The 24,056-nt window shown below is 49.2% G+C and overlaps 1 protein-coding gene across 1 annotated transcript in view; it reads right to left on the bottom strand.

The window, feature by feature from the left end:
* KCNF1 (potassium voltage-gated channel modifier subfamily F member 1) overlaps positions 1-3,981 on the bottom strand; it is a 6,026-nt gene extending 2,045 nt beyond the window's left edge. Inside the window, exon 1 of the mRNA XM_040496908.1 lies at positions 3,943-3,981. Within this exon, the coding sequence (XP_040352842.1) occupies positions 3,943-3,981 (39 nt within the window). The remainder of the gene's footprint in view (positions 1-3,942) is intronic.
* Positions 3,982-24,056: the final 20,075 nt, after the last annotated feature.

The following is a 24,056-nucleotide window of genomic DNA, read 5'->3' as shown; positions in this document are numbered from 1 at the left end:
TGGGGGGCTCTGGCGGCCGCCGGCCTCGCCCTGGGCACTCACCCGGCTCCCGGGCGGCGCGACCCGCCGCCCCCGGCTCGGCCTCCCTGCAGGACTAGGGTCCCCCCGCGGGCGGCCGTCCTCCTCCTCCTCCTCCTCCTCCTCCTCCTCGTCCTCGTCCTCCGGCGGCGGCGGCGGCGGCGGGCTGCTCCCCGAGCCGCGCGGGTCCCCGCGAGCGCCTCCCGCGCGGGACGAGTCCCGGAGCTGCCGGACCCACGCAGTCCGCCCAGGCGTGCGGAGAGCGAACTTGGGCTCGCTTTGCCCGAGCCGGTTCCAAGCACAATAGGGATTCCAGCCTGACGTCAAGAGCCTTTCAGACTGTACCCTCTTCTGGTGAAATTCCGCAAGGCACGCGCGGCAGCGGCGGGGAGCGGCTTCACCCTCGGGCAACACCGCCCCAGCCGCCCCGGCGCGCGCCCGCCCGCCCCTCCGGGGGACGGTCACCGAGCGGCCCCGAGCCCCGGCTTTTAAAGCGGCCGGCGGCTCAGGCCCCAAAGTTCTGGCCCCGCGGCCGCCTGTTGCTTGGCAGGAATGCGTGCCCGTGCCCGAGAAAGCCCCTTCCGAGGCTGCTCCCGCCCGCGTCCGCGGTCCCTCCGGGTCTCCGACTCCCGCCCGGCCTCCCTGGTCCTTGAAGGTTCCCTACGACCCCCGACGCTGCCCCTCGGGCCGTGGGCGCCACCTTTTCGCCTCCACCTCCACAGCGAACAGCGAGGACATCCAGTCCAGCCCCTGGAGGAGAGAAGGGACCTGGCCAAGGTCACACAGTGAAAAGGCAGTAGAGCCCGGTGTGGCCACTTCTTAATCCAGAAGCTTCCTGCAGTCCTGGCCGATTGATCTACCCAGGGTTAGCAGGTTGATCTACCCAGGGTTAGCAGGTTGAAATCCCGCGGGGAGGCCCTAGCTGTCCACCACGTCCTGTTTTTCCGCAGCCCCCCTCCCCTGCCCACTACCACTGGCGGCCAGAGCCCTTGCACCCCTGGGGCTCCTGCCTCCCCATTCCCCACTCTGTCTCCGAGGCTTGCCTGCCCTTCCCACACCCTCCGCTGTGTCTCTCTTTGGGGTCGTGGCCACCGCTGTCTTTCAGCCGCTCACATGCCTGAACCCTCGCAATAGCTGGCAAGGAGATCTACACTGAAAATTACTGAACATCATCTGTGACCCAGAGACCGTGTGAAAAAAAATATCCTAGAGGGAGAGGTGACTTAGACGAGCACAGAGGATTTTTAGGGCAGCAAAACTATCCCGTGTGATAGCATAACGGGAGATACGTGTCTTTACGTATTTGTCACACCCACAGGATGTACAACTGCGAGAGTGAACACCAGTGTAAAAACTATGGGCTCTGGGTGATAAGGTGCCACTGCAGGTCCATCGATCGTAACGAACGTGCCACCCTGGTGGGGGATATTGATAGGGAAGCTGAGAGGTGCGGAGCAGGGGGTAGGCAGGAAATTTCTGCATGTTCTTCTCAATTTTGCCGTGACTCTAATCTGCTCTGAAAAATAGTCTGTTAGAAATATGATCCGTAGGGGCGCCTGGGTGGCTCAGTCGGTGAGCGTCCGATGTCGGCTCAGGTCATGATCTCACGGCCCGTGAGTTCGAGCCCCGCGTCGGGCTCTGTGCTGACGTCTCGGAGCCCGGAGCCTGCTTCGGACCCTGTGTCTCCCTCCCTCTCTGACCGTCCCCCGTTCACGCTCTGTCTCCCTCTGTCTCAAAAATAAATAAACGTTAAAAAAAATAAAAGAAAGTAAAAAAGAAATGTAATCCGTAGACTCATCATCAAGGAAACGGCGATCAAAACCACAACGAGACATCACCTCACACCTGTCAGCACGGCTAAAATCAAAAACACAAGAAACAAGTGTTGGCGAGGATGGGGAGGAAAAGGAAGCCTTAGGCAGTGTTGGTGGGAATGCAAACTGGTGCAGTCACAGTGGAAAACAGTATGGCGTTTCCTCAAAAAATTAAAAATAGAATTACCCTCTCAGCCAGTAGTTCTGCTACTCAGTACTACCTAGTAAATATTACTAGGCATTTCCCCAAAGGATATGACAACACAAATTTGAAGAGATACACACACCCCTATGTTTATAGCAGCCATATTTACAATAGGCTTATTACTTAGAAATTTACTTATTTCCACATTACGGAAGCAGCCCAAGTGCCCGCCAACAGATGAATGGCTAAAGATGTGGTATACATATATACTATGCAATATTACTCAGCCATAAAAAAGAATGAAATCTTGCCATTTGCAACCACGTGGATGGAGCTAGAGAGTAAAATGTTAAGCAAAATGTCAGAGAAAGACAAATACCACATGATTTCACTCATATGTGCAACTTAAGAAACAAAACAAATGAACAAAGGGAAAAAGAGGCAAACCAAAAACCAGACGCTTAGCTATGGAAACAAACGGGGGGTTAGCAGAGGGGAAGGGGGGGGAAGGGTGCGGTCCGTGAAGAGGACTGATGCTCATGCTGAGCACTGAGTAACGTATAGAATTGTTGATTGACTACTCTATACACCTGAAACTAATATAACACTGTGTGTTAACTCTACTGGAATTAAAATTTACACACACACACACACACACACACACACACACATGCACACACAATTCTGTAGACTGTGTTTTTTTTTTTAGAACTTAAAATGTTTATTTTTGAGAGAAGGCCTGTGTGCACGAGTAGGGGAGGGGCAGAGAGAGGGACAGAGGATCTGAAGTGGGCTTCGCGCTGAGAGCAGAGAGCGCGTGGCGGGGCTCAAACTCACGAACTGTAAGATCATGACCTGAGCCCAAGTCAGATGCTTAACCGACTGAGCCAGCCAGATGCCCCTAGCCGGGTTTGTTAACCCTTAGTTTCTATCCATTAATGGATTATGAAATCAAGTTCCTAGGTCACTGACAGCACTTTTTTTTTCTTTAATGAGTCAGTATCAAACATTGTATTACGATACATCACACAAAATACATACTGTTTGGTGCAATTTCTTTTTACAAATTTCTGTCCTTTCCGCTTAAAATCAGCCTTACAACCTGTTACTGCAGAATAAGAAGGTGAGATTCAGAAAGGTTGAGTAATAACAATATTTGCTTTGCGCTTGGCTCATGTAATTTCCACATGCTTCTCTCTGAGGAAATAAGATGTCAGGTAACCCCCCAAGATCACCCGGCAGGTGGCAAAGCTGGGGGTCTGAACCGCCATCCTCTGCTGTCACAGCCCACAGCCGTCACCTGCCCGTGTTCTGGTCACACAACTGATAACAGTGGAGGTGCGATTTGAACTGAGACCTGCCTGGCACAAAGGCCAATTCTTCTGTCCAGTGTAGTCCAGCACGCTGCTTCCTACCCACGCCCCATATTCATGTTTAGGTTCCTACTCACATCACTGGCCTTCTCAGTTGCTCCCTAGTTAACCTACAGAATTATGTTCAAATTGCATCTTAGTGTAAGTTTAATGGGCTTTAAAACACGCATTCATTTATTCAAATATTTATTGAGCTCCAATGGAAAGCGCCCAAGCGCGCGCGGGGGCTCGTGCGCGCGCACACACACACACACACACACACGCTCCACCCTGGCTATGGGAGCTGGGTTCATACTCCAGTAGAAAATATGTTTTTTTGTAACTAATACCTAGTTTGCAGTGAGAGTGTAGCTGAGAGGTGCCCCCAAGGAGTGGTGCTTCCTGAATTTCCCTACAGGGGGCGCCGAGGGGCGGCCCTGGATATCGTGGCAAGAAGTCGGAAGAGGAAGAGGCTGTGTTTGCTCAGGGCATTCGCTTGGCTTAGGTGTGCATTTGGGGGGTGTGATGGTGATCCCTCAGGCAGGTAGGGCCCCCCGACTCCAGCCACCCTTCGGTATGGTCTCTAGATCCAAAGTCTCTGGGTTCCAGATACCTTGCCGCCGCGGACTCGGGCGTCTGGAAGAGACTGCATGGAGGTTGAGCCCTGAGGTCTGAGGACCTCCCCAGTTTGCCTGTGCAGGGGTTACATGTCATTTGGAGGCGGGTCAGTACTGATGGGCGAAGCTGGAAACAGACCACATAGAGCCTAGTAGGTTCTGTGAGGAATCTGGACGGTCCATTTTTTAGAGCTCAGGTCACTCACTGCTCAGCAGTGGGTTGATTATGCAATTAATTTATTATTAACCAGCATTTTTTCCTGAGATAGTATAGAAAACGTCAGCGTACGTGGGAGAAGCAGATGTAACATCCAGCAGAGCAAATGTCAGCAGGCAGCTCACAGCTGAGCAGGCGCCACTGACAGCAGGTGCGTGAGAGAGAGACAACTGTAAGTCACAGGTCAAGGCCAGGGAGGTATTTGCAGTCTGAGGGCTGGTAACAAAAGGAGGGCGGGGAGGAGGGCCCCTGCTGGAGGCGCTGAGGCCATCCTGAACCTACGAGGAGGGGAGAGGCGAGGCACAGGAACCCTGCCCTATAGGGAGCAGCCTCAGCACCACAGAGAGGGGAGCAGAAGACTGCACCCACTCACCCCTCCAAACCTGCAAGCTCCACGCCCCAGCCTCTTAGCCTCCTTCCCAAAGCCTCACAAGCCTAGAGCCCTGTCTGCTGACAGGCTGGAGCACAGAAAGTCCTCCCTTCTCACCCCACCACGCTTTCCCCATGCACCTGATTCACACAGCGAGTCACGCTTGCAGGGCGGGTCTGTGGATTCCTCCGCACTGGGTGCTCTCCCTGGGCCTGTTTCGGGGAGGAATTGTGTCCTCCCCCGAATTCGTATGTTGAAGCCTTAACCCCCAATGTGACTGTGTTTGGAGATGGGGCCTTTAAGGAGATAACTAAAATTAAAAAGGTGAGGCCCTGATCTAATAAGATTAGTGTCCTTTTGAGAAAAGACTAACTAGTGATCTCTCTCTTTCTCTCTCTGCACACACACACAGAGGTAAACTATGGGAGGACACAGCAAGAAGGTGGTCCTCTACAAGCCCGAGAGAGAGCCCTCACCAGAATCCATATCAGGACCTTGATCTCAGGCTTCTGGCTGCCGGAAGGGTTTTGTTACGGCAGCCCAAGCAGACCAAGACATGCTTCCTCCTCCCTTACACCTGCCGCATCTTCCCTAGACCTCCCCCTTCTCCACCGTGCTAGACACAGGCCCCCCCTCACTCTACCCCTACACCCAGTCCAGATTTTGTGGAGGGTTATGCTGGAATACCATAGGTTAAAAAAAAATCCATTGGCTGTCTTCTCATCAAGAGTCACTGATGTGTAGAAACTTGAACCAGGAAGCTAGATGCATCAAGAACTTCCTGAGGGATCAAACCAGGAAAAAAAAAAAATAGCTTGGACTTTTTGGCTAAAAATAGAGAGTATCTTGCTGTGGTGTATTCATTCCTGCATATGACTTCTATTAGAATTGTACATTTCGTGATATCATAGGGGGCGGGGAACACAAAACCTTCTATTAGACACAAGAAGCAGCAGCAATTTTGACTCGTGTAGGTTTTTCATTTAAATAAGGAAGGGAAAAAAAACCCAGTCTATTTAGGTGTCATTGGGGAGTGATTGTTTGAGCTATAGTTTTCCTTATTAAATATGTATTTTTTTATTTGTTGAACAGTAACATTTTGGGCTACAGAATGCTCAATTTCCACGGCACTAATTAAAACCAGCACATGTGTATCTAAGTGATTTGTCTAGACAACAAATGATACGAGCTGCAGTCTACTCCCTTTTTATGGAATAATCAGTTCTGTTCAGTTAACATTTCTTTGTGTTTGGCTGAATTTAATAATACCTTTCATTAGGATTCACTTCTGTACTCCGTCGGAAATTTACATGTCATCATTTGCTATGCACCTGTCAGTGCAGTGAGCTGCCCCTGGAGTCCCAAAGAATTGATTGACTAGAAGCCCACCGACTCCTGTCTGAACAAACTGTGCCTGGGACTCAAGTGCAGGAGGCCGGCTGGCAGGAGGGGTGTTGAATGGAGAACAAGGGTAGAGGAGACAGTGATGTAAACCTGAATCGCCAGGAAATGTCAGTTGTGTCCCAGCCCCTGAGCTGGTTTTTTATTCTCTATGCCTCAGTTTTTTTCATCTGAAAAATGGAACTAGTGAACATTTCCTTCCCGAGTATAAGATGTATGGGGAACAAGTAAAATCGTAGCGTGAACAGGCGTTATGAAGTATAAGATGCTGAAAATGTGAAGGCAAAGGGAGGGAGGAAGGACAGGCTTGGACTTGTTGGATGCCACTCCTGCTGTGGGCATGTGCCTTTGCGCCCACACACCTCCGCCTCCCTGGCTCCATTCACTGTGACTCATCCAGCTCAGGTCGTGTGTGGGAGGACGGTGCACATGACAGGGCCACCGCGCGTCCCAGATATGTACGAAGACATCAGAGATGCTGCACGAGTACATCTGCCCTAGAGGCTGGCAGGTAGTACCCACTCTGGGCTTGAGATTCGCTGCTTTGACTTTCCTAGGGAAAAAAAGCACAGACAATGGGAGGACTCTCCCGCTGCAGGCCCCACCGGTTGGGAGCAGAGCAGTCACCAGGAGAGGGGTGGATGCTATTTGCTTTTGAACTTGCTTTTAAAGCACACTGGGAGGGACGCCTGGGTGGCTCAGTCAGGGAAGTGCCCAACTTCGGCTCAGGTCATGATCTCGCAGTTCGTGAGTTCGAGCCCCACGTCTGAGACTGTGCTGACAACTTGGAGCCTGGAGCCTGCTTCAGATTCTATGTCTCCCTGTCTCTCTGCCCCTTCCCCACTCACGCTCTGTCTCTCTCAAAAATAAACAAGCATTAAAAAAATTTTTTTAAGCACACTGGGAGTATAAAAGAAAACTCTCTTAGAAACAAGTCCTTTAGCATTTTCCTTTTCTCTAATTGCAAAATTAACATATACTTACTGTAAAAATTTTTTAAATGGGAAAGCCCATACTTGCATTCCCCAGATTCCTATTCCCCAAAGGTCAGTGTTGTACATATAGAATTAGTTCCCTGCTCTTGTGTAATGAATTACCACAAACTCAGCATTTGTCATTTTAAAATGACAAACATTTGTTATCTTACAGTTTCCATGAGTCTTGCTGAGGCTTAGCTGGATCCTCTGTTCAAGGTCTTACAAGGCTGCAGTCAAAGTGTTGGCTGGGGCTGGGGTCTTGTCTGGGCTCAGGCCCCTCTTCCCCGTTCATGTAGCAGAATTTCCTTGCAACTATAGGACTCATGGATGCTTAACCTTCTTTGAGATCAACAGCAGAACCTCTCTGATCTCAGTAAAGACCGAAGCCCTCTTTTAAGAGGCTTACCTAATTAGGCCAGGCCCACCCAGAAGAATTCCCCTGTTAATTAACTCAAACACACACTATTACATTACTATATACATTAACACCCCCCTCCAAAGAAATACTTAGGTATAAATCTGACAAAATTTAAACAAGATCTGTATGAAGAAAATTACAAAAGTCTGATACACTAAATATATGGAAAGTTATCCCATGTTCATGGATAGGAAGATTCATTTTGTCCAGATGTTAGTTCTTCCCAACTTGATCTATAAATTCAATGCAATTCCATCAAAATCCCAGCAGGTTATTTTGTGGATATTGACAAAATCATTCTAAAGTTTATATGGAGAGGCAAAAGGTTCAGAATAGAATAGTCAATGCGATATTGAAGGAGAAGAACAAAGTCAGAGGACTGATACTACCCGACTTTAAGACTTACTACAAATCTACAGTAATCAAGACAGTGTGGCAGTAAAAAAAAAAAAAAAAAAAAAAAATCAACAAATATATCAATGTAATAGAGTAGATAGCCCAGCAATAGACTCACATAAATACAGTCATCCGTTCTTTGACAAAAGGGCAAAGGACTACAAAGCAAAGATTCGTCTTTTCAACAAATGGTACTGAAACAACTGGACATCCATATGTGAAAAAATGAATCTAGACATAGACTTTACACCCTTCCCAAAAATTAACTCAAAATGGATCACAGACCTAACTGCAAAACACAAAACTATAAAACTCCCAGAAGATAACATAGTAGAAAACCTAGATGTCCTTGGGTGTGGCGGTGCCTTTAAAAATATAACACCATGGGGCGCCTGGGTGGCACAGTCGGTTAAGCGTCCGACTTCAGCCAGGTCACGATCTCGCAGTCCGTGGGTTCGAGCCCTGCGTCGGGCTCTGGGCTGATGGCTCGGAGCCTGGAGCCTGTTTCCGATTCTGTGTCTCCCTCTCTCTCTGCCCCTCCCCCATTCATGCTCTGTCTCTCTCTGTCCCAAAAATAAATAAACGTTGAAAAAAAAAATTAAAAATATATATATATAACACCAAAGGCACAATCCATGAAAGAAATAATCAATAAACTGGACTTAACTAAAATTACAAACTTCTGCTCTGAGGGGCACCTGGGTGATTGAGCGTCCGACTCTTGATTTTGGCTCAGGTCATGATCTCACAGTTCATGGGATTGAGTCCCGCGTCAGGTTCTGTGCTGACAGTGTGGAGCCTGCTTGGGATTCTTTCTCTCTCCCTCTCTCTCTGCCTCACCTGCTCTCACATTCTCTTTTTCTCCCTCCCTCCCTCTCAAAATAAATAAATAAGCTTTACAAAAATGAAATAAATAAAATAGGAAATAAAATCTTCTGCTCTGAAAAAGACCATGTCAAAAGAATTAGAAGACAAGCCACAGACTGAGAGAAAATATTTGCAAAAGATACATCTGATAAAGGACTGTTATCCAACATATACTAAGAACTCTTTTAAAACTCAACCATAAGAAAGCAAATAACCTGATTTAAAAATGGGGTAGGTGACAATGCTATGCTTTCCAATCAATTTTGATACAAACCTAAGACTACCCTAAAAAAATTAAGTGTCTTCAATTTTTTAAGTAAGTGATGATTTTCAGACAAATCTCTCTGGGTGCATACGTCCAAGTCCAGAGTTTACACTGACGATTAGCTGCCATGTAGGAAATCCAGTCCACAGCTCAACACAGGGGAAAGGGAATGTCAGGTGTGGAAATAGCTAGTGCCTCCTTATACCCCATGGAATTCAGCAAAGGGCCAGTCACACATGTGGGCTCAGCCCCTGACAATAAGACACTTTCAGAGCCCCTCAGGGTCCCACCCTGGGAAGCATTTGACAGATGCTTGTCTCTTGGTGTCCCCAGCTCCATATCTGCTCCTGGCCAGAGAATGGGGGGGACAGCGGGGGCACATTATGGGTCAGATGAGCAGAGAAAGGCCATGGTGTGGAAAGAGGAAAGTGGTGTAGGATGAACCAGGAGCAGAGTGGGAGGTGGGACGGATAGAGGGAAGGCAGGTGGATGGGAATAAAGAAAGGAAATTCAGAAATGTCTTCTCATGTTTTGAAGCAAATGTCATGTCAGGCAGGACTTGATAATTACTGTCATTTGTGGGATGTTTCAGTGCAAGAGAACCAAATAATTATGATGTCATGAGCTCAGTGCCTTCCTCCAAGTCAGCATCCAGTCATCAATGTATACGGTTTAAGTGTCCTTGGGAGCCTCCTGTGCATTAGTCACACCCTGGGTTGCACAGCAGAGCCCTTTGAGGAGCAGAAGTTCCTTCCTCGTCCAGTCATGACAATCAAATAGGACTTCCCAGGGATATAGATGGACCCTGGGGGGTGCCAAGTTTCCAGAAAGCCTGGAGACCCAGAACCTCAGAACTGGAGGAGCATCATTTAGGTCAACCTTTCAACTAGAGAACATCATTTGGGTCAACCTTGCACCCACTGTATCCCTCCTCATAGGCACACAGTCTCAACTTGGATGCCTCTGGAGATGGGGAGCTCATGGCGTGAAGGCAACAAGGAGTGGTACAACATGAAAACTCTCCAGAAGAAAAGAGGCCTTTTCCTACTTCCTGGTGGGCAAATCATTCCATGCCCTGAAGCCATGAAGGTCATATCTTTCTAGACATGTTGGATCTCTACCCGGAAAACTAAGCTCTGAGTCCCACGTCTGCCATGCACTAGCTATGTGACTTTGGAGAAGTCACTCTGCCTCCTTGAGTCTCCATTGCCGTCTACAAAATAGAGATGATACTTACTAGAGCCACATCAGATGGTTATTTTGAGCAGTAAAGGAAGTGCATCGTGAACTACAAGGTGAAGAGTTGCCATCATTGCAACTTTTTTTTTTTTTTTTTTGTAATATCGGGGTTGAAATGAGACCTAAACAATCGGAAACAAACTTCTTTGCTTTTCAGCGCCAATATATAAGTGAGCTCTAATGTCCCCGTCTGTAAAAACATACTAACAGACAGAAAAAGAAGCCAGAAGAGGTTAGGGATTGGGAACATGCTTACATCTGTAGTTTGTATTAATACTTTTGTGAGTGCACTAACACAGCATGGCTCACTGTGTTCACCTCTCCAGCTTTGGTTCCGCCTCCCCACAATGTGGAGAAGCCATGGAGTCTGGACAGGATGACTCCCACCCCAGCTTTAAAGGGGGGCCCCCATCAGTCTGAGCCACTAGCATCACCTCCTTGACATGTATATCTCCCTTGCCTCCATTAATGTTCTAGGGAAAGGTGAGTTAGTCCAGCCTCAAGCCACTCAGAGTATTTCCCTGGCCATGGGGACAGTACCTAGGTTGCTCCAATCAAAGTAGAGCAGAAGACTTTTGTTGGATGAATGAGGCAGGAGAAGCTCCCTCTCCCCCTGGATATGGATGTGCAAGCATAGTTTTTGTTAAAGCAGGTGGCATTCGTCTTGTAACCTTGAGAACAGCCAGCCTTTAAATGAAGTGAATATGGTCAAAGACAGAATGGAGAGACAGACACGAATACCTAGTATTGTCAAAACACTAGATCAAACCGATCCTGAAGCCAGAACTAGCCTTGATTTGTTTTAGTCAACAGAGTCAATGGGCTCTTAAACCACTTTGGGTTGCAAATTCCAACATCATCCTTACCAAATTTCGCACAAGGAAATGTAATCATTACTTGAAACTTAAAATCAGAGATTACACGAATGGAAGCTAACGAGTAGACCAGGGTTTGGGGTTGGTGTGTTGGCATTCTTGCTTCGCAAATGCAAAACAGGTCTTTAACAGTGATCTGTGTTGGGATCCAGACCATGTTTTACCAAGACTGTAGCACTGGGGGCTTAGAAGGGAACTGTTAGACAGACGTGAGCTGGATGCTTCTTGAAGCTTTTTGTGGGGTCCTGTAAGGAGACAAGCCTAGGGCTGAGAGGGACCCATTTGAAAGCAGAGAGCATGAGACAAAATGTAACTTTGCTAAAGGAGGACTTCTCTGCCCTTTTGGCAAAATTAGACTGCTATCCTAAAGAGCCAAAAGCCCAGGAATCTGGAGCCTTTAGAGCTGGAGAAGCCAGATTCTCCTTAAAATTCTTCCTAAGCTGTTAGTGGGAGCCGAAACAGGTGGCAGGAAGCATAGCAGAAGAGAGAATCCAATTGGATTCTTTTCTTGAACTCACCGGACGTGGCTGCGGACAAAGTAAATGTCATGGGCACGGCCACTGGGCCATCTTGGAGCCAGGCAGCCATCCTGATTGTCCACAGCTGATCTTGGAGCAGGTTGTTTTGGGTGTGATGTGATGGGAAGAGGATTAGACGGGCGTGAGTCTGAGCCTGGGCAGGCAAAAAATAGAGAAAACCCACTCGAGGAATCTAGAAAGACAAGAAAGACTTCAAACAGTAAAATCCAGTGGTCAGGAAATAATCCCTGACCCCTTGGCCCTACAATCCTGTCCAAGGCTGCCTGTGGCAAAGCTCTCCCTGATCACGCTAAACATTTGGATGTAGAGTATTCACTGAGGGCCCCAAAGGCCAAAGCAGGATGGAATACTCAAACATGATGTGAAGGTCCAGCATCGAGGTCAATGCTAACCGGGAGAGAGGAGGTGTGGCTGCAAGCGGGAGAGAGAAGAAAGCATGCACGTGGTGGCTGGAAGTTCAAGGGAAGGACAACACGGGCAGAAGGTGTGGCCAGTGAGGGGTCTGGAAAAAGACAGCCCAGCAAGAGGACACAGCTGTCCCTTTGATGTGGGCCTGAGGAGGGAGGGGACTGGCTAAAGGAACTGCTACCCCTGGAGGGTCACTGTCCCAGGCCATATTACCCTGGGGGCTTCAGTGCCCAGAGAACATGATGTTTACCGCTAAGGGGGGTGCAGTCAAAGAGGAGGAGGGCAAAGTCCTTTCCCTCTGAGCCTCGCCCCATTCACTGCTGTGTCTGCCCGTCTCTCTCTCTGGCACCCACCCATCCAGGACCTTAACAAAAACCACTTTCAAGCAAAAAAAGTGTGCAGATCTCAAATATACAAAAGCATTCATGCATGTCTATAAATTACGCCAAATATTTCCAGTCATGTATGCGGGGTAACGACAGACAGAGCAGATGAAGAGAAAGCCAAAAAAACCCCATCATACATATATATACACACACATATATATATTCCTATGATGTGCCTACAAATAACTGAACATTTCCACCTATGAAAAGCCTCCAGGCTTCTTAGAGCCATTAGACCACAACCCCCCCATCCCACCCTCCCATGGAAACACGGTTTGGAGAGGCACTGAGAAGGGAAGGTGTTTGGGGTTAAGGAAGAAAGCAAGGCTGAGATTCAGGTGGTGCTGTCCTCTGCCATATTGGAGTTCTCCTCTGTTGCGGATTCCACACATCCAAAATCAAATTCATTGTCGTCCCCTCTAGACCTCTCCTGGGCCCAAATCTCCCAAGCACCAGGCCAGGTATTCTGGTTCCTCCTCTACTTGCCAAAGTGCTCTTTGAAAATCCAAGTATTTGGTGGCACCCCTACTTTGAAGCCTCCAATGGCTCTCTACTGCACCCGGAGTCAAGTTCAAGGCCCTTGGTATTGCTCTCAAGGCCCCACTGAGCCTTGGCTCCCAATCTGGAGGCAATTCTCGGTTCCCTGGCCTTTGCCTGCATATCTTTCCTGAACCCCTCTGCTAGATGCCTGGCTGATTCCCCTTCAACCATCACCCCCTAGCCTTACCTCCATAAGCCTTTGCCCAATCCCCAAGACATATGGTGCTTCTCCCAGGTTCCCTGGCCGTCTTTGTCCTGGGAGGATTGTTGATTACACGTATGTCTGTCTCCCTCTCTAGACAATGAGCTATTTGAGGGTGGATGCCCTCCATTTTGTTTTCGTGTCCCCAGCACCCAGAATAAGACCTGGAGAATGTTTGAGGAGTGAAGGAATGGATAGATAGATAGATAGATAGATAGAGGGATGGATGGATGGATAGATGGATGGAAGGATGGATGGTGAATGGATGGATGGATAGACGGAGGGATGGAGGGATGGATAGATGGATGGATGGGTGGATGGATGGATGGATGGATGGATAGATGGATGGATGGAAGGGTGGATGGTGAATGGATGGATGGATAGATGGATGGATGGATGGGTGGATGGATGGATAGATGGATGGATGGATGGAAGGGTGGATGGTGAATGGATGGATGGATAGATGAAGGGATGGATGGATGGATGGATGGATGGAAGGGTGGATGGTGAATGGATGGATGGATAGATGAAGGGATGGATGGATGGATAGATGGATGGATGGGTGGATGGAAGGGTGGATGGTGAATGGATGGATAAGTGGATGGGTGGATGGTGGATAGATGGTGAATGGATGGGTAGGTAGATAGATGGATGATGGATGGGTGGGTGGCTCGTTGGATGATGGATGGATAGATGCCAAAGGCTCTGATTTTGAGGGACTTAGCAGATAGGAGAAATGGAAAGTACATAAAGAAGAGAACACTTTCCTACATGGCATGGGGCAGATGTTCCACACTGAAGAACAACACTAGGCTCCTCTACACATTCTCTTGCAAGAGAATTGCCAGGAAGGTAGCATGGGAAATGAAGAGGAGGGCAGTAGCTCGGGCAGGCAGAGTTCCCAAGTGGCCCTTTCATAAGCAGCTGTGTGATCTTGGGCGCACAGCTAAGATTTCTCACTGGTATAGTTAGACTGAACGAACCAGCCTGGCCTTCTTTGCTCCAAAATGCTGACTGTGGAGGGCTCCTCAGTGGGACAGGTTATGTTTGGGTTGCCGACTGAGCCAGCCAGGCACCCCTGCCTCCCGACTTTCTTGTCTCACTCCCTTTCCCCTCACCCTTGCTTCCCCGGAATTTCACCATCTCCTTCCTTCCCCAAAAAATCTTGCCGCAGGCTCTGCTTTTCTAGAGAATCTAGGCTAACACAGAGCTATTCCTAGACAGAGCTAAAGCTGGGTGTCCTACAATTCAACTCCATTCTGACACTATCAGCCTGGGGAGAGCACCTGATCCCACTGGGTAGGGGCTCAGCCCCACAAGACGGCCGGTCACCTACCACTCCAGATGCTAGCCGCAAGTCCAAGGGCATCACCTGTGCTTCTGGCCTACAGATTAGAGAGTCCCACGCCCCCCTCTTTGGGTTCAACTGATTTGCTAGAGCAGCGCCTGGAACTCAGAGAAATATTTTACTCGCCAGATGACCAGATTATAAAAGGATATCACTCAGGAACAGCCAAATGGAAGAGACGCACAGGGCCAGGTATGGGGAAAGGGCGAGGAGCTCCCATGCCCTCTCCAGGTGCACCGCTCTCCTAAAGCCCCACGTGGGCCTCAACCCGGAAGCACTCCAAACCCTCTCCTTCTGGGCTTTTATGGAGCTTCGTTACACAGGCATGATTGATTAAATCATTGACCGCTGCCATCTGAACTCCATCTCCGGCCCCTGGTCTTGTAGGAGGAAAAGCACCAACCCTGTAATCCCAAGGTTGGTTTTCCTGGCAGCCAGCCGCCATCCTTAGCTGTTTTCCAAAAGCCACCCCATTCATGTAACAGGACACCTGTATTGCTCTCATCATTTATGAAATTCTAAGGTTTTGGGGAGCTCCATGCCAAGAATGGGTCAACGACCAAAAATATAAGTGACCTTATTTCAAAGGAGGGTCTTTGCTGGTGTAATCAGTTTAAGGTGAGCTACGAATGATGCTGTACATTTATCCAGTAGAACTGGTGTCCTTGTAAGGCTCACGCCACCCGTCCGACCCCCGCCTCTCAGAACAGGAGGATGAGGGACTCCTCTCTGGGACAGCGTACGGCTTCTGACATCAGTCCCTCCCCTTCCTCCGTCCCAGTCATTTAACCGATCGGATCGGTACTAACTGGACGTATCAGAGTAGAAACTACATCATAAGGCCGTTGTGAGGTACACGGGAGATGACGAAGGTAAGAATTCTCAAAACCCAAAGGTGCTGCAAAGCAGATGTCATCTGCGTATGACCAACTCCGGCATCTCAAAGTTGGGACAGTAACCCTGGGGACATGCGCAGCTGGGTCCCCTGAGACCATAACCTTCTCAGGAATTCATTTGCCACCAGGTATTCCGCTGATGGCTGAGCTTCCAGGGGAAAAAAATCGGTCATAAACAGAGCTCCTAAGGTAATCTCTCCCTCGTTATCCTTTGTACAAAATAACCACGGAGATACAAGTACCTGCTAATGAATAACCCCTCAAGAGGGGCAAGGTGAAATGTCCTGCCCAGACTTGGCATTTGTGCTCGCGGGTAGGGTCCGTCATTGAACGAGCTTCCGTAGCTCATCGGGCATCCGTCGGCACGCGTGCTGAAGAAACCGAACACGGAAACTCAGAGACATTAGCCCAGCTAAACACCACCTGTGTCTTCATTTTATGAGATGGCTTTTTAATCCCTTCACGTGGGAAGGAAATGTGCTTCCTAGACACTGAGCACTTCCGGAGGGACGGTGCTTGCAGCGACAGTGGAATCCCCCTCCCGTCCCAGCCCCTCGCCTTGACAGGTGTTAATTATACCCTTGATCAGAGAGGAACATCTGTGCGCTTCAGCATGGGGGGAGGCAGCAATTTTCGGCTCAGTGGGAAATTGCTGGAATCTTGCTGGCCACGTGGGAACCATCACTGAGATTCCCCGTGACTGTGGCTCCCCACCCTCAATGGACAGACAGGCTCCCCTTGTGTGTCTGGAGCACGCGGGGGTGCTGAGGGGCAGCCCACAGGAGGGAGCCCCCCAGGCTCTCCAGTTTTCCTCCTCCTCATCTGCTGGCTTCCGTGCTCTTTCCACCAGAAGAGTCAGGGCTATCGAGTTGTTACCCTGCACAATCCTCGACGGGCCATCTTGAAAGTCTTTCCATATAGGTTTGTGGCATTCTCATTTGGTGGCAATACTAGCCCTGACTTGACTCTCCCCGGACTCACGTGAACACCAACAGGCAAACAAGAGTGCATCCCGAGAGCTTTCCCGATGTCCCTACACGTTGGCCGTTTCCACCCATGCCTCGTTCCTTGCGAGGAAGGATAAGGTGGGCACCCCTGGCCATCCTTCTCATTTCCTGCACCATCTCCTCGCTGGGGACTCAGTTTCCCCATTGATCAAGTGAGGGCCTTGAGTGTTCCTGGGCTCTGAAACACCAACTATGAATCCCAGTGTTATAGATTGAATACACGTGTCCCCTCAAAAGTTATACATTGATGCCTTAACCCACCGGGGTGCCTGTATTTGGAGATGGGGCCTCAAGGAAGTAATTCAGGTTAAATGAGGTCTTAAGAGTGATCAGTAGGATTGCTGTCCTTATGAGAAGAGACACCAAAGAGACACCTCTTCCCACATCTCAGCCACGTAAGCACCCTTGGAGAAGGCAGCCGTCTGCAAGCCAGGGAGAGGGATCTCAGAGAGACCAAATCAGCCGCACCTTGATCTTGGATGTCTGGCTTCCAGAACCGTGAGAAATACGTTTCCGCTGCTGAAGCTTCCTAGTATTTTGTCAGGGCAGCCCGAGCAGACTAAGGCCGAGGGTAATTATTCTAGCTTCATAGATGAGAAAAGTAAATTCAGAAAGGGGACAACGAGTCTCGGAGGTTGAGTGGGAAATTAACGAGCAGCTGGGGCGGAGTGGGGGGTGGGAGAGAACACTCTTCAGCTAGAAGGACAGGGGCACGGACGGATAGAGAGGCTGGCATGTTCAGAGCACGAGGCAGTGCCCAGGGGACAGGACTTGGGGCGTCATCCTCAGGCAACCACACGCTTTGAAAAAAAAATCGGGGCATATGGTCTGGCATGAATCTGTAAACGGGCCTCAAGCTGGGAAATCCAAGATAGGAGGCATGCCAGGAGTGGGTGGCACACGTCATAAACCTCGGTCCTGAGGAAGTCAGTGGGACCTACCTGGACAGCAACACCTGAGGTTCTTCGCACTCGAACACAGTGTTACGGAGACAACCAAAGGGACAGGGAGAGCTGCGTACCCCAACTCCCCTATTAGTAGCTAATCTGTCCGCCATGGTAACTGGGTACGTCACATCGTTTTCCACATCCTTTCCACTGTTTTCTGCGTTGACCAAAACTTCTTAATCTCAAGAAGATCCACAGGGAACATCCCAAGGGCCCAAACTGAAATATTCTGGACCTACCTCTGGACCTACCTTCCACTGGCCGCCTGTCACGTTCCCAATGGCCTTGTCTTTTTCTGCCCTTGAATAACATGTCTGTCTGCAGGGACAACCCCCCTCCCGTACAAATGGGCACCTCTCTTTCTCTGGGCAGCCACAGCCAGAATCTTGATTTGGGGTTTAGAAGAAAAATGACATCTGGGCTGATTTTCTAAGAGCTTCCCCCATTACCAAAAGTCCCCTTACATGATAATTGCTGACTTTTTCCCATTATCAACCGGCGGCCCCCCACCCCTCGCCCCAAGCAGCTGGGCTTTAAAACCCGCTGCTGACTGCCTCCCTGGGGTTGGCTCCTTAATCGTTCCATCGCCAGGGACCTCGCACAGGTGCACGCACGCTTATATGCATATGCGCATGCGTGCACACACACGCACACTCACACACACACCCTCAAACCGCAAATATTAACTGCAAATATTAATCGAACACTGTGTGCAAGGCAGCAGAGGTCTGATTAGAGACGATGCCTGCCCTGAAGTCGTGACAGTCCTCTTGGAGAGGGAGGGTGTACATATGAGGAAAAGCTACCTTGCAAAGCAAGAGTTAAATCACGGAAGCGATAATCCCTCAGACAGATAGCTTAATCTTTAATGAAGCTGTCACCCCACTAGCCCATTGGGTCCCACAACAGCTCTGAGAAGCGCTCGAGACTGAAAAAGGCAAAGGGAACCGAGCAGTGAAGGAAGGGCGAGGGGTTAAACCAGGGGGTTCTTAGCAGTGAGCAGAATGATGGGCCTCCGGAAGCCATCAGCAGGAGCAAGCATTTCGTTTGTAGTCGTGGCAGCCCTCTGTGCCAAATAAGCGGCTTAACAAATGGACCTTGATTTTGATGGTTTTTAAATGGGAGTGCTGTTGATTTACCCAGCATCTGACTTCTGCAAAAATCAGCCGTTTGAGCTCCGGAGCACTCTGTTGCCCGTCTCCTGGGGTATGTGGACTTTTTATTTTTTTAAACAGAACTTTATTTTTTTTTTTCATGTTTATTTATTTGTGAGAGAGAGACAGAGTGCAAGTGGGGCAGAGACAGAGGGAGACACAGAATCCGAAGCAGGCTCCAGGCTCCGAGCCGTCAGCGCAGGGCCCGACGCGGGGCTCGAACCCACAAACTGCGAGATCGTGACCTGAGCCGAAGTCAGATGCTTAACCGGCTGAGCCACTCAGGTGCCCCTGGACTTTTTAAATGAACATAGCCAAACACCCAAATCTCCGTAAGCAGGACAAGGCTGGGAAGCGCACCCCTCTGATACAGCCATGCTGGTTTCTGAAGGGGTCGATCAACAATTCTCAGACTGTGGGTGCTGAGCCCTTTCCTAACCCTTCCCCCCCACCCCCCTGCCCCATGCACAAGAAAGCCAATGAGGGTCGGCCTCCGTCAAGAGCAGACTCAAGGCCTGAGAGGTTGGGACAAGACAGCTTCAGGTCTGGGACTCAAGGGATACCAGGAAAGCCATTTCTCCACCCCACCGCCATTTTCATCAAAGGAGGAGAGGATTGAGCCCTTAGAGCCACGGTCCAGCCTGTGATGTGGGGACCCTTGGGGGGTAAAGATTGCTGGCAGGACTCTCATGGAGAGGATATTGATATATCATATCAATATGTATATTGACATTGATCCAGGCACTACCCATCCACCATGGCTCCAATGAACATTTCCAAGCCCCCCGCCCCCCATCACCTCCTTGTACTGTGCTGGGTGCTGTTGAGAAGGTGTAAATGAATCTGATGAGATCCCCGCCGTCAAGGACCTCATACACACCCATAAGGACAGAGCTTAGGTAACCCTCAAAGAGCAATCTGCTTCAAACTGTGGCCGGACCCCTGCCTTCAAAGCATTGTGAAGTCAGACAGACCCAGGTTCAAAGCCCAGCCCTGCCACTCACCAGCTGTGTCTTCTGAAGCCTTGGATGTCTCACCAGCAAACTTCCAAGTCGAGTAAATGAACTGAAAACCATCATGCGGGTGAAACCTCGGAGCACACAGCAGGTACTCAATAAATGCTCATTCCCATTCTCCTTCCCATGAGATGATTAGCATGAGCCTAATACCGGCCCACGGGACGGAAAGTGGAGATGGAGACATGGCCGTTCCTGACGGGATCGGGAAAGCCCTTCCATGCCTTACCTAAGGATGTCATTCTCTTGCCCAAGGCACTCTGCTTCCCTGCTCTCCAGTGTCGTCGCCACGTGTCCCCAGACGCACGGTGGGCGTCGATGAGGGTTTTGTTAAGTAAGGTCCTTTTGGCATTTCCCAAGTCAGTAGCTTCTGCAGCCTCTGGGGCTCTGTGTTCCTTTCTCAGCAAGCCCATGTATTTTTGAGGGTATGGGGCTCACCCACTGTAAAGATCCGGCCACATAAGGGAGAAATAATCTCCTGTCATGGAGACAATCCGGGGAAGGTAGTGCTTTTTTATTAGTTTCTTCAAGGCCTTGTGCTCACGGTAACCTTCAGCATCGACTTTAACCCTCTTAATGACACTGGAAGAGGTGGGCCGTGGCTGAACGTTTGTGTCCCCTCTACCACGGATTCATATGTGAAGTCTTAACTCCCGGTGGTGGCTGTCTTTGGGGATGGGGCTTCTAAGGAAGTCATTATGATTCAATGAGATCATAAAGGTAGGGTCCTGCTCCTAAGAATTAGTGTGCTTATAAGACCGGACATCAAAGAATTTGCTCTCTCTCCCCCCCACCACTGAAATGTGAGGACACGGCAGGAAGGTGGCAGTCTGCAAGCCAGGGAGAAAACGCTCAGCAGAAACCAAATCAGCGGCACCTTGACCTTGGACTTCCAGCCTCCACAACTGTCAGAAAACAGACTTCTGTTGTTTAAGTCCCCGAGGCTATGGTGTTTTGTTACGGCCCTCTCAGCGGACTAGGACAGATAGTGATTCTGGTTTTACAGGTATTGAAAGGAAGTGCAGCAGGTGACAGGACTTGCCCAAGGCCACCCAGTTACTACATGGCAAACCGGGACTTGGGCCTCCCAAGGCCAGTGCTCGTTACAGTTTTCACAGCTGTCCCTTTCGACGGTAACGAGCCATGCGCCGACAATGCGGTTGGACTCCTGAGATTCTGACGTGTAGGGCGGCCAAAGAGCGTCCCGAGAGCCCTAACTCCGTGGGATGTGGACGCTATGGATCCACCTGTATCCCCCAAATAAGGTATGTTGAAGAAGTCCTCCCTCCCAGTGTCTTAGAAAGTAACCTTATTTAGAAACAGGTCTTTGCTGGGGCGCCCGGGTGGCTCGGTGGGTTGAGCGTCCGACTTCGGCTCAGGTCATGGTCTTGCGGTTTGTGAGCTGGAGCCCCGCGTCGGGCTCACCGCCGTCAGCCTGTCTGTGCAGAGCCTGCTTCAGATCATCTGTCCCCCTCTCTCTGCCCCTCCGCTGCGTGCACTCTCCCAATAAGTAAATAAATATTTAAAAGAGAGAGAGAGAAATAGGTCTTTGCAGATTTTAAGGTCACTGGGGTGGTCCCTAATCCAATAGGAGAGGTGTCCTTATAGAAGATGGAAATTTGGACAGAGACAGACACACACAGAGGAAGGGCGACATGAAGAGACACGAGGAGAAGACGCTGTGAAGACGGAGGATTGGAATCATGCATCTGTAACGCAAGGACCACCCGAGGCTGCCAGAGGCTGAGAGAGAGGCCTGGGACACCTCCACCCCCGGCACTTGCAGAGAGAGCATGGCCCTACCAACGTCTTGAGCCTCTCGCCAGTCTTTTCTGTTGACGACAGTGGGGGGAATCAAATTTAACTTCACCCCCTCGCTTCCGATTTTAAACTTTGATTCTTCTGGATAGTTAGCCAAATTCAGATTCTTCCCTTTCCCCTTATCCTCCCGAGTAGGACGTCTGTGTGTGAGGGCTGCTCAAGTCACATCGGGTGCTCAACAAGGAGAAGGTAGACACCTGTCTTCGGGCATCACGGCCTGGCGTCCGTGGGCTCCTCCTGTAGGCAGGCCACGCACAGCACAACCTCTGCCTCACCGCTCCCCGCCCGCCCCCCGCCCCCCGCCCCCCCCCCCCCAGGGCCTCCTCTGGTCTATGACCCTCACATCAGGTGTGCCGTTCATGAAAGAACACTCAGTGATGCCCCCCAGGCAATCCTGGGGTCCATGAAAACCTGTGGGCAAAAGACCTGGACAGACATCTCACCAAAGAAGTTATACCGATGGCAGATAAGCACAAGGGAAGAGTCTTAACATCGTATGTTATTAAAGAATCGTAAATTAAAGCCACAATGGGATATCACCACACCCATTAGAAGGATCAAAATCCAACACACTAACAGTAGCAAATGCTGGCAGGGATGTGGAGAAACGGGAATTTTTATTCTTACTGCTGGGAATGCAATATGGTGGGGCCACTTTGGGAGACAGTTCGGCAGCACAAACGAAACATATCCTTCCCCTAAGATCCAGGAATCGTGCTCCTGGGTATTTACCCAAAGGAATTGAGAGCACGTGGCCACATAAAACCCGCACGTGGATGTGTGTAGCATCTTTGTTCATAATTGCCGAAGCTTGGAAGCAATCACGATGCTCTACGGCAGGTGAGTGGAAAAATAGACTGCGGTTCATCCGCATTGAAAAGAAAATGAGCTATGAAGCCATGAACAGACACGGAGGGACCCTACATGCATCTTGCTAAGTGAAAGAAGTCAAATTGAAAAGGCTACACCCTGTATCATTCCAACTGTATGACATTCTGGAAAAAAACAAACAACGGGGACAATGAAAAGACCAGTGGTTGCCGGGGGTGAGGGAGGAGAGACGGATCAGCAGAAAATAGAGGATTTTTAGGATTTTTAATATGAAAATATTCCATACGATATAAGGATTGATATAGGTTCCTGTACATTTGTCCAAACTCACAGAATGTACAACGCCAAGAGTAAATCCCAAGATAAACTATGACACTTCAGGTGATTATAATAGGTCAGTGTAGGTTCTTGGTGAAAAAAGAATTCTATTCTGCTGAGTGGTGTTGATCATGGAGGAGGCTGAACACACGTGGGGGCAGAGATTATATGGGAAATCTCCGTATCTTCTCAATGTACTTTTTTTAAGTTTATTTATTTTTGAGAGAGAGAGCACGTGCACAAACTCAGGGAGGGACAGTGAGAGAGGGAGAGAAAGAGAGAGAGAGAGAGAGAGAGAGAGAGAGAGAATCCCAAGCAGGTTCTACGCTGTCAGTGTGCAGCCCAATGCGGGGCTTGAACCCGTGAACCGTGAGATCGTGACTAAGCCAAACTCAGGAGTCAGACACTTAACTGACTGAGCCACCCAGGTGACCCCCTTCTTCTCAGTTTAGTTATAAACCTAAAACTGCTCTTTAAGAAAAGTCTAGGGGGCATCGGGGTGTCTCAGTCGGTTAAGCGTCTGACTTCAGCTCAGGTCACGATCTCACGGGTCATGGGTTCGAGCCCCGTGTCAGGCTCAGTGCTGACAGCTCAGAGCCTGGAGCCTGATTCTGATTCTATGTCTCCCTCTCTCTCTGCCCCTTCCCTGCTCGTGCTCTGTCTCCCTTTCTCTCAGAAATAAATAAACATTAAAAAAAATGCATATATATTAAAAAAAAAAAACAAAGAAGAGTCTTACAAGCTCCCCTCTACTTGCTAGATTGGGATGCGGCTTGATTCATGGATCACTTAATAAAGCCAATTAGACCTTCCAAAAAAAATTAAAAATAAGTAACAATGTTTAAAAGTCATTTAAAAAAAAAAAGTCTGCAAAAACAAATAAATAGATCAGCAAACCAGGAAACGAAGAGATGTCTCAATCTGATAAAGGGCATCCATGAAAAGCCTACAGTGGACATCCTCCTTAATGGTGAAAAATGGGATGTATTCTCCCAAGGATCTGGAACAGAGTGAGAATGTCTGCTGTCACTGCTCACATTCAAGGAGGCCAAGCCACTGCAAGAGGAGGAAACATGTGGAAGAGGAGGAGGAGGAAGAGGTGGAGGGATACACATTGGAAAGAAAGTAAATTGCCTTCATTTGCAGAGGATGGGATCGTCTACCTAGAAAACCATAAAGAATCCACACCAAAAGCTACTCGCTTAGCCAGGTCACAGGACACAAGATCAGGGTATGAAAGTCCACCATGTTTCTATATACTAGCAATGAGCAATTGGAAATAGGAATATAGAAGTATTCATATATAATACAAATAAATACATTTATTTAGAATAGAACCAAAAGCATGAAATATTTGGTAAGAAAGTTTTTTAAATATGTAGTTTTCTGTTTGCTGAAAACTATACGAAGCTAAGTGAAATCAAAGAAGACCTAAATAAATGTATATGTCGTGTTCCTGGATCAGAAGACTCAATTTTAGGGGCACCTGGGTGGCTCCGTCGGTTAAGCGTCTGACTTTGGCTCAGGTCATGGTCTCGCGTCAGCCGTGCTGACAGTTCAGAGCCTGGAGCCTGCTTCCAATTCCGTGTCTCCCTCTCCCTCTGCTCCTCCCCCGCTCACATTCTGTCTCTGTCTCTCTCTCTGTCTCAAAAATAAACATTAAAAAAAAAAA

This window comes from Herpailurus yagouaroundi, unplaced genomic scaffold (genome assembly GCF_014898765.1).
Source record: "Herpailurus yagouaroundi ecotype Mexico unplaced genomic scaffold, PumYag 188, whole genome shotgun sequence".
Lineage (NCBI taxonomy): Eukaryota > Metazoa > Chordata > Mammalia > Carnivora > Felidae > Herpailurus > Herpailurus yagouaroundi.
This window is presented reverse-complemented; position numbering and strand designations above follow the sequence as displayed.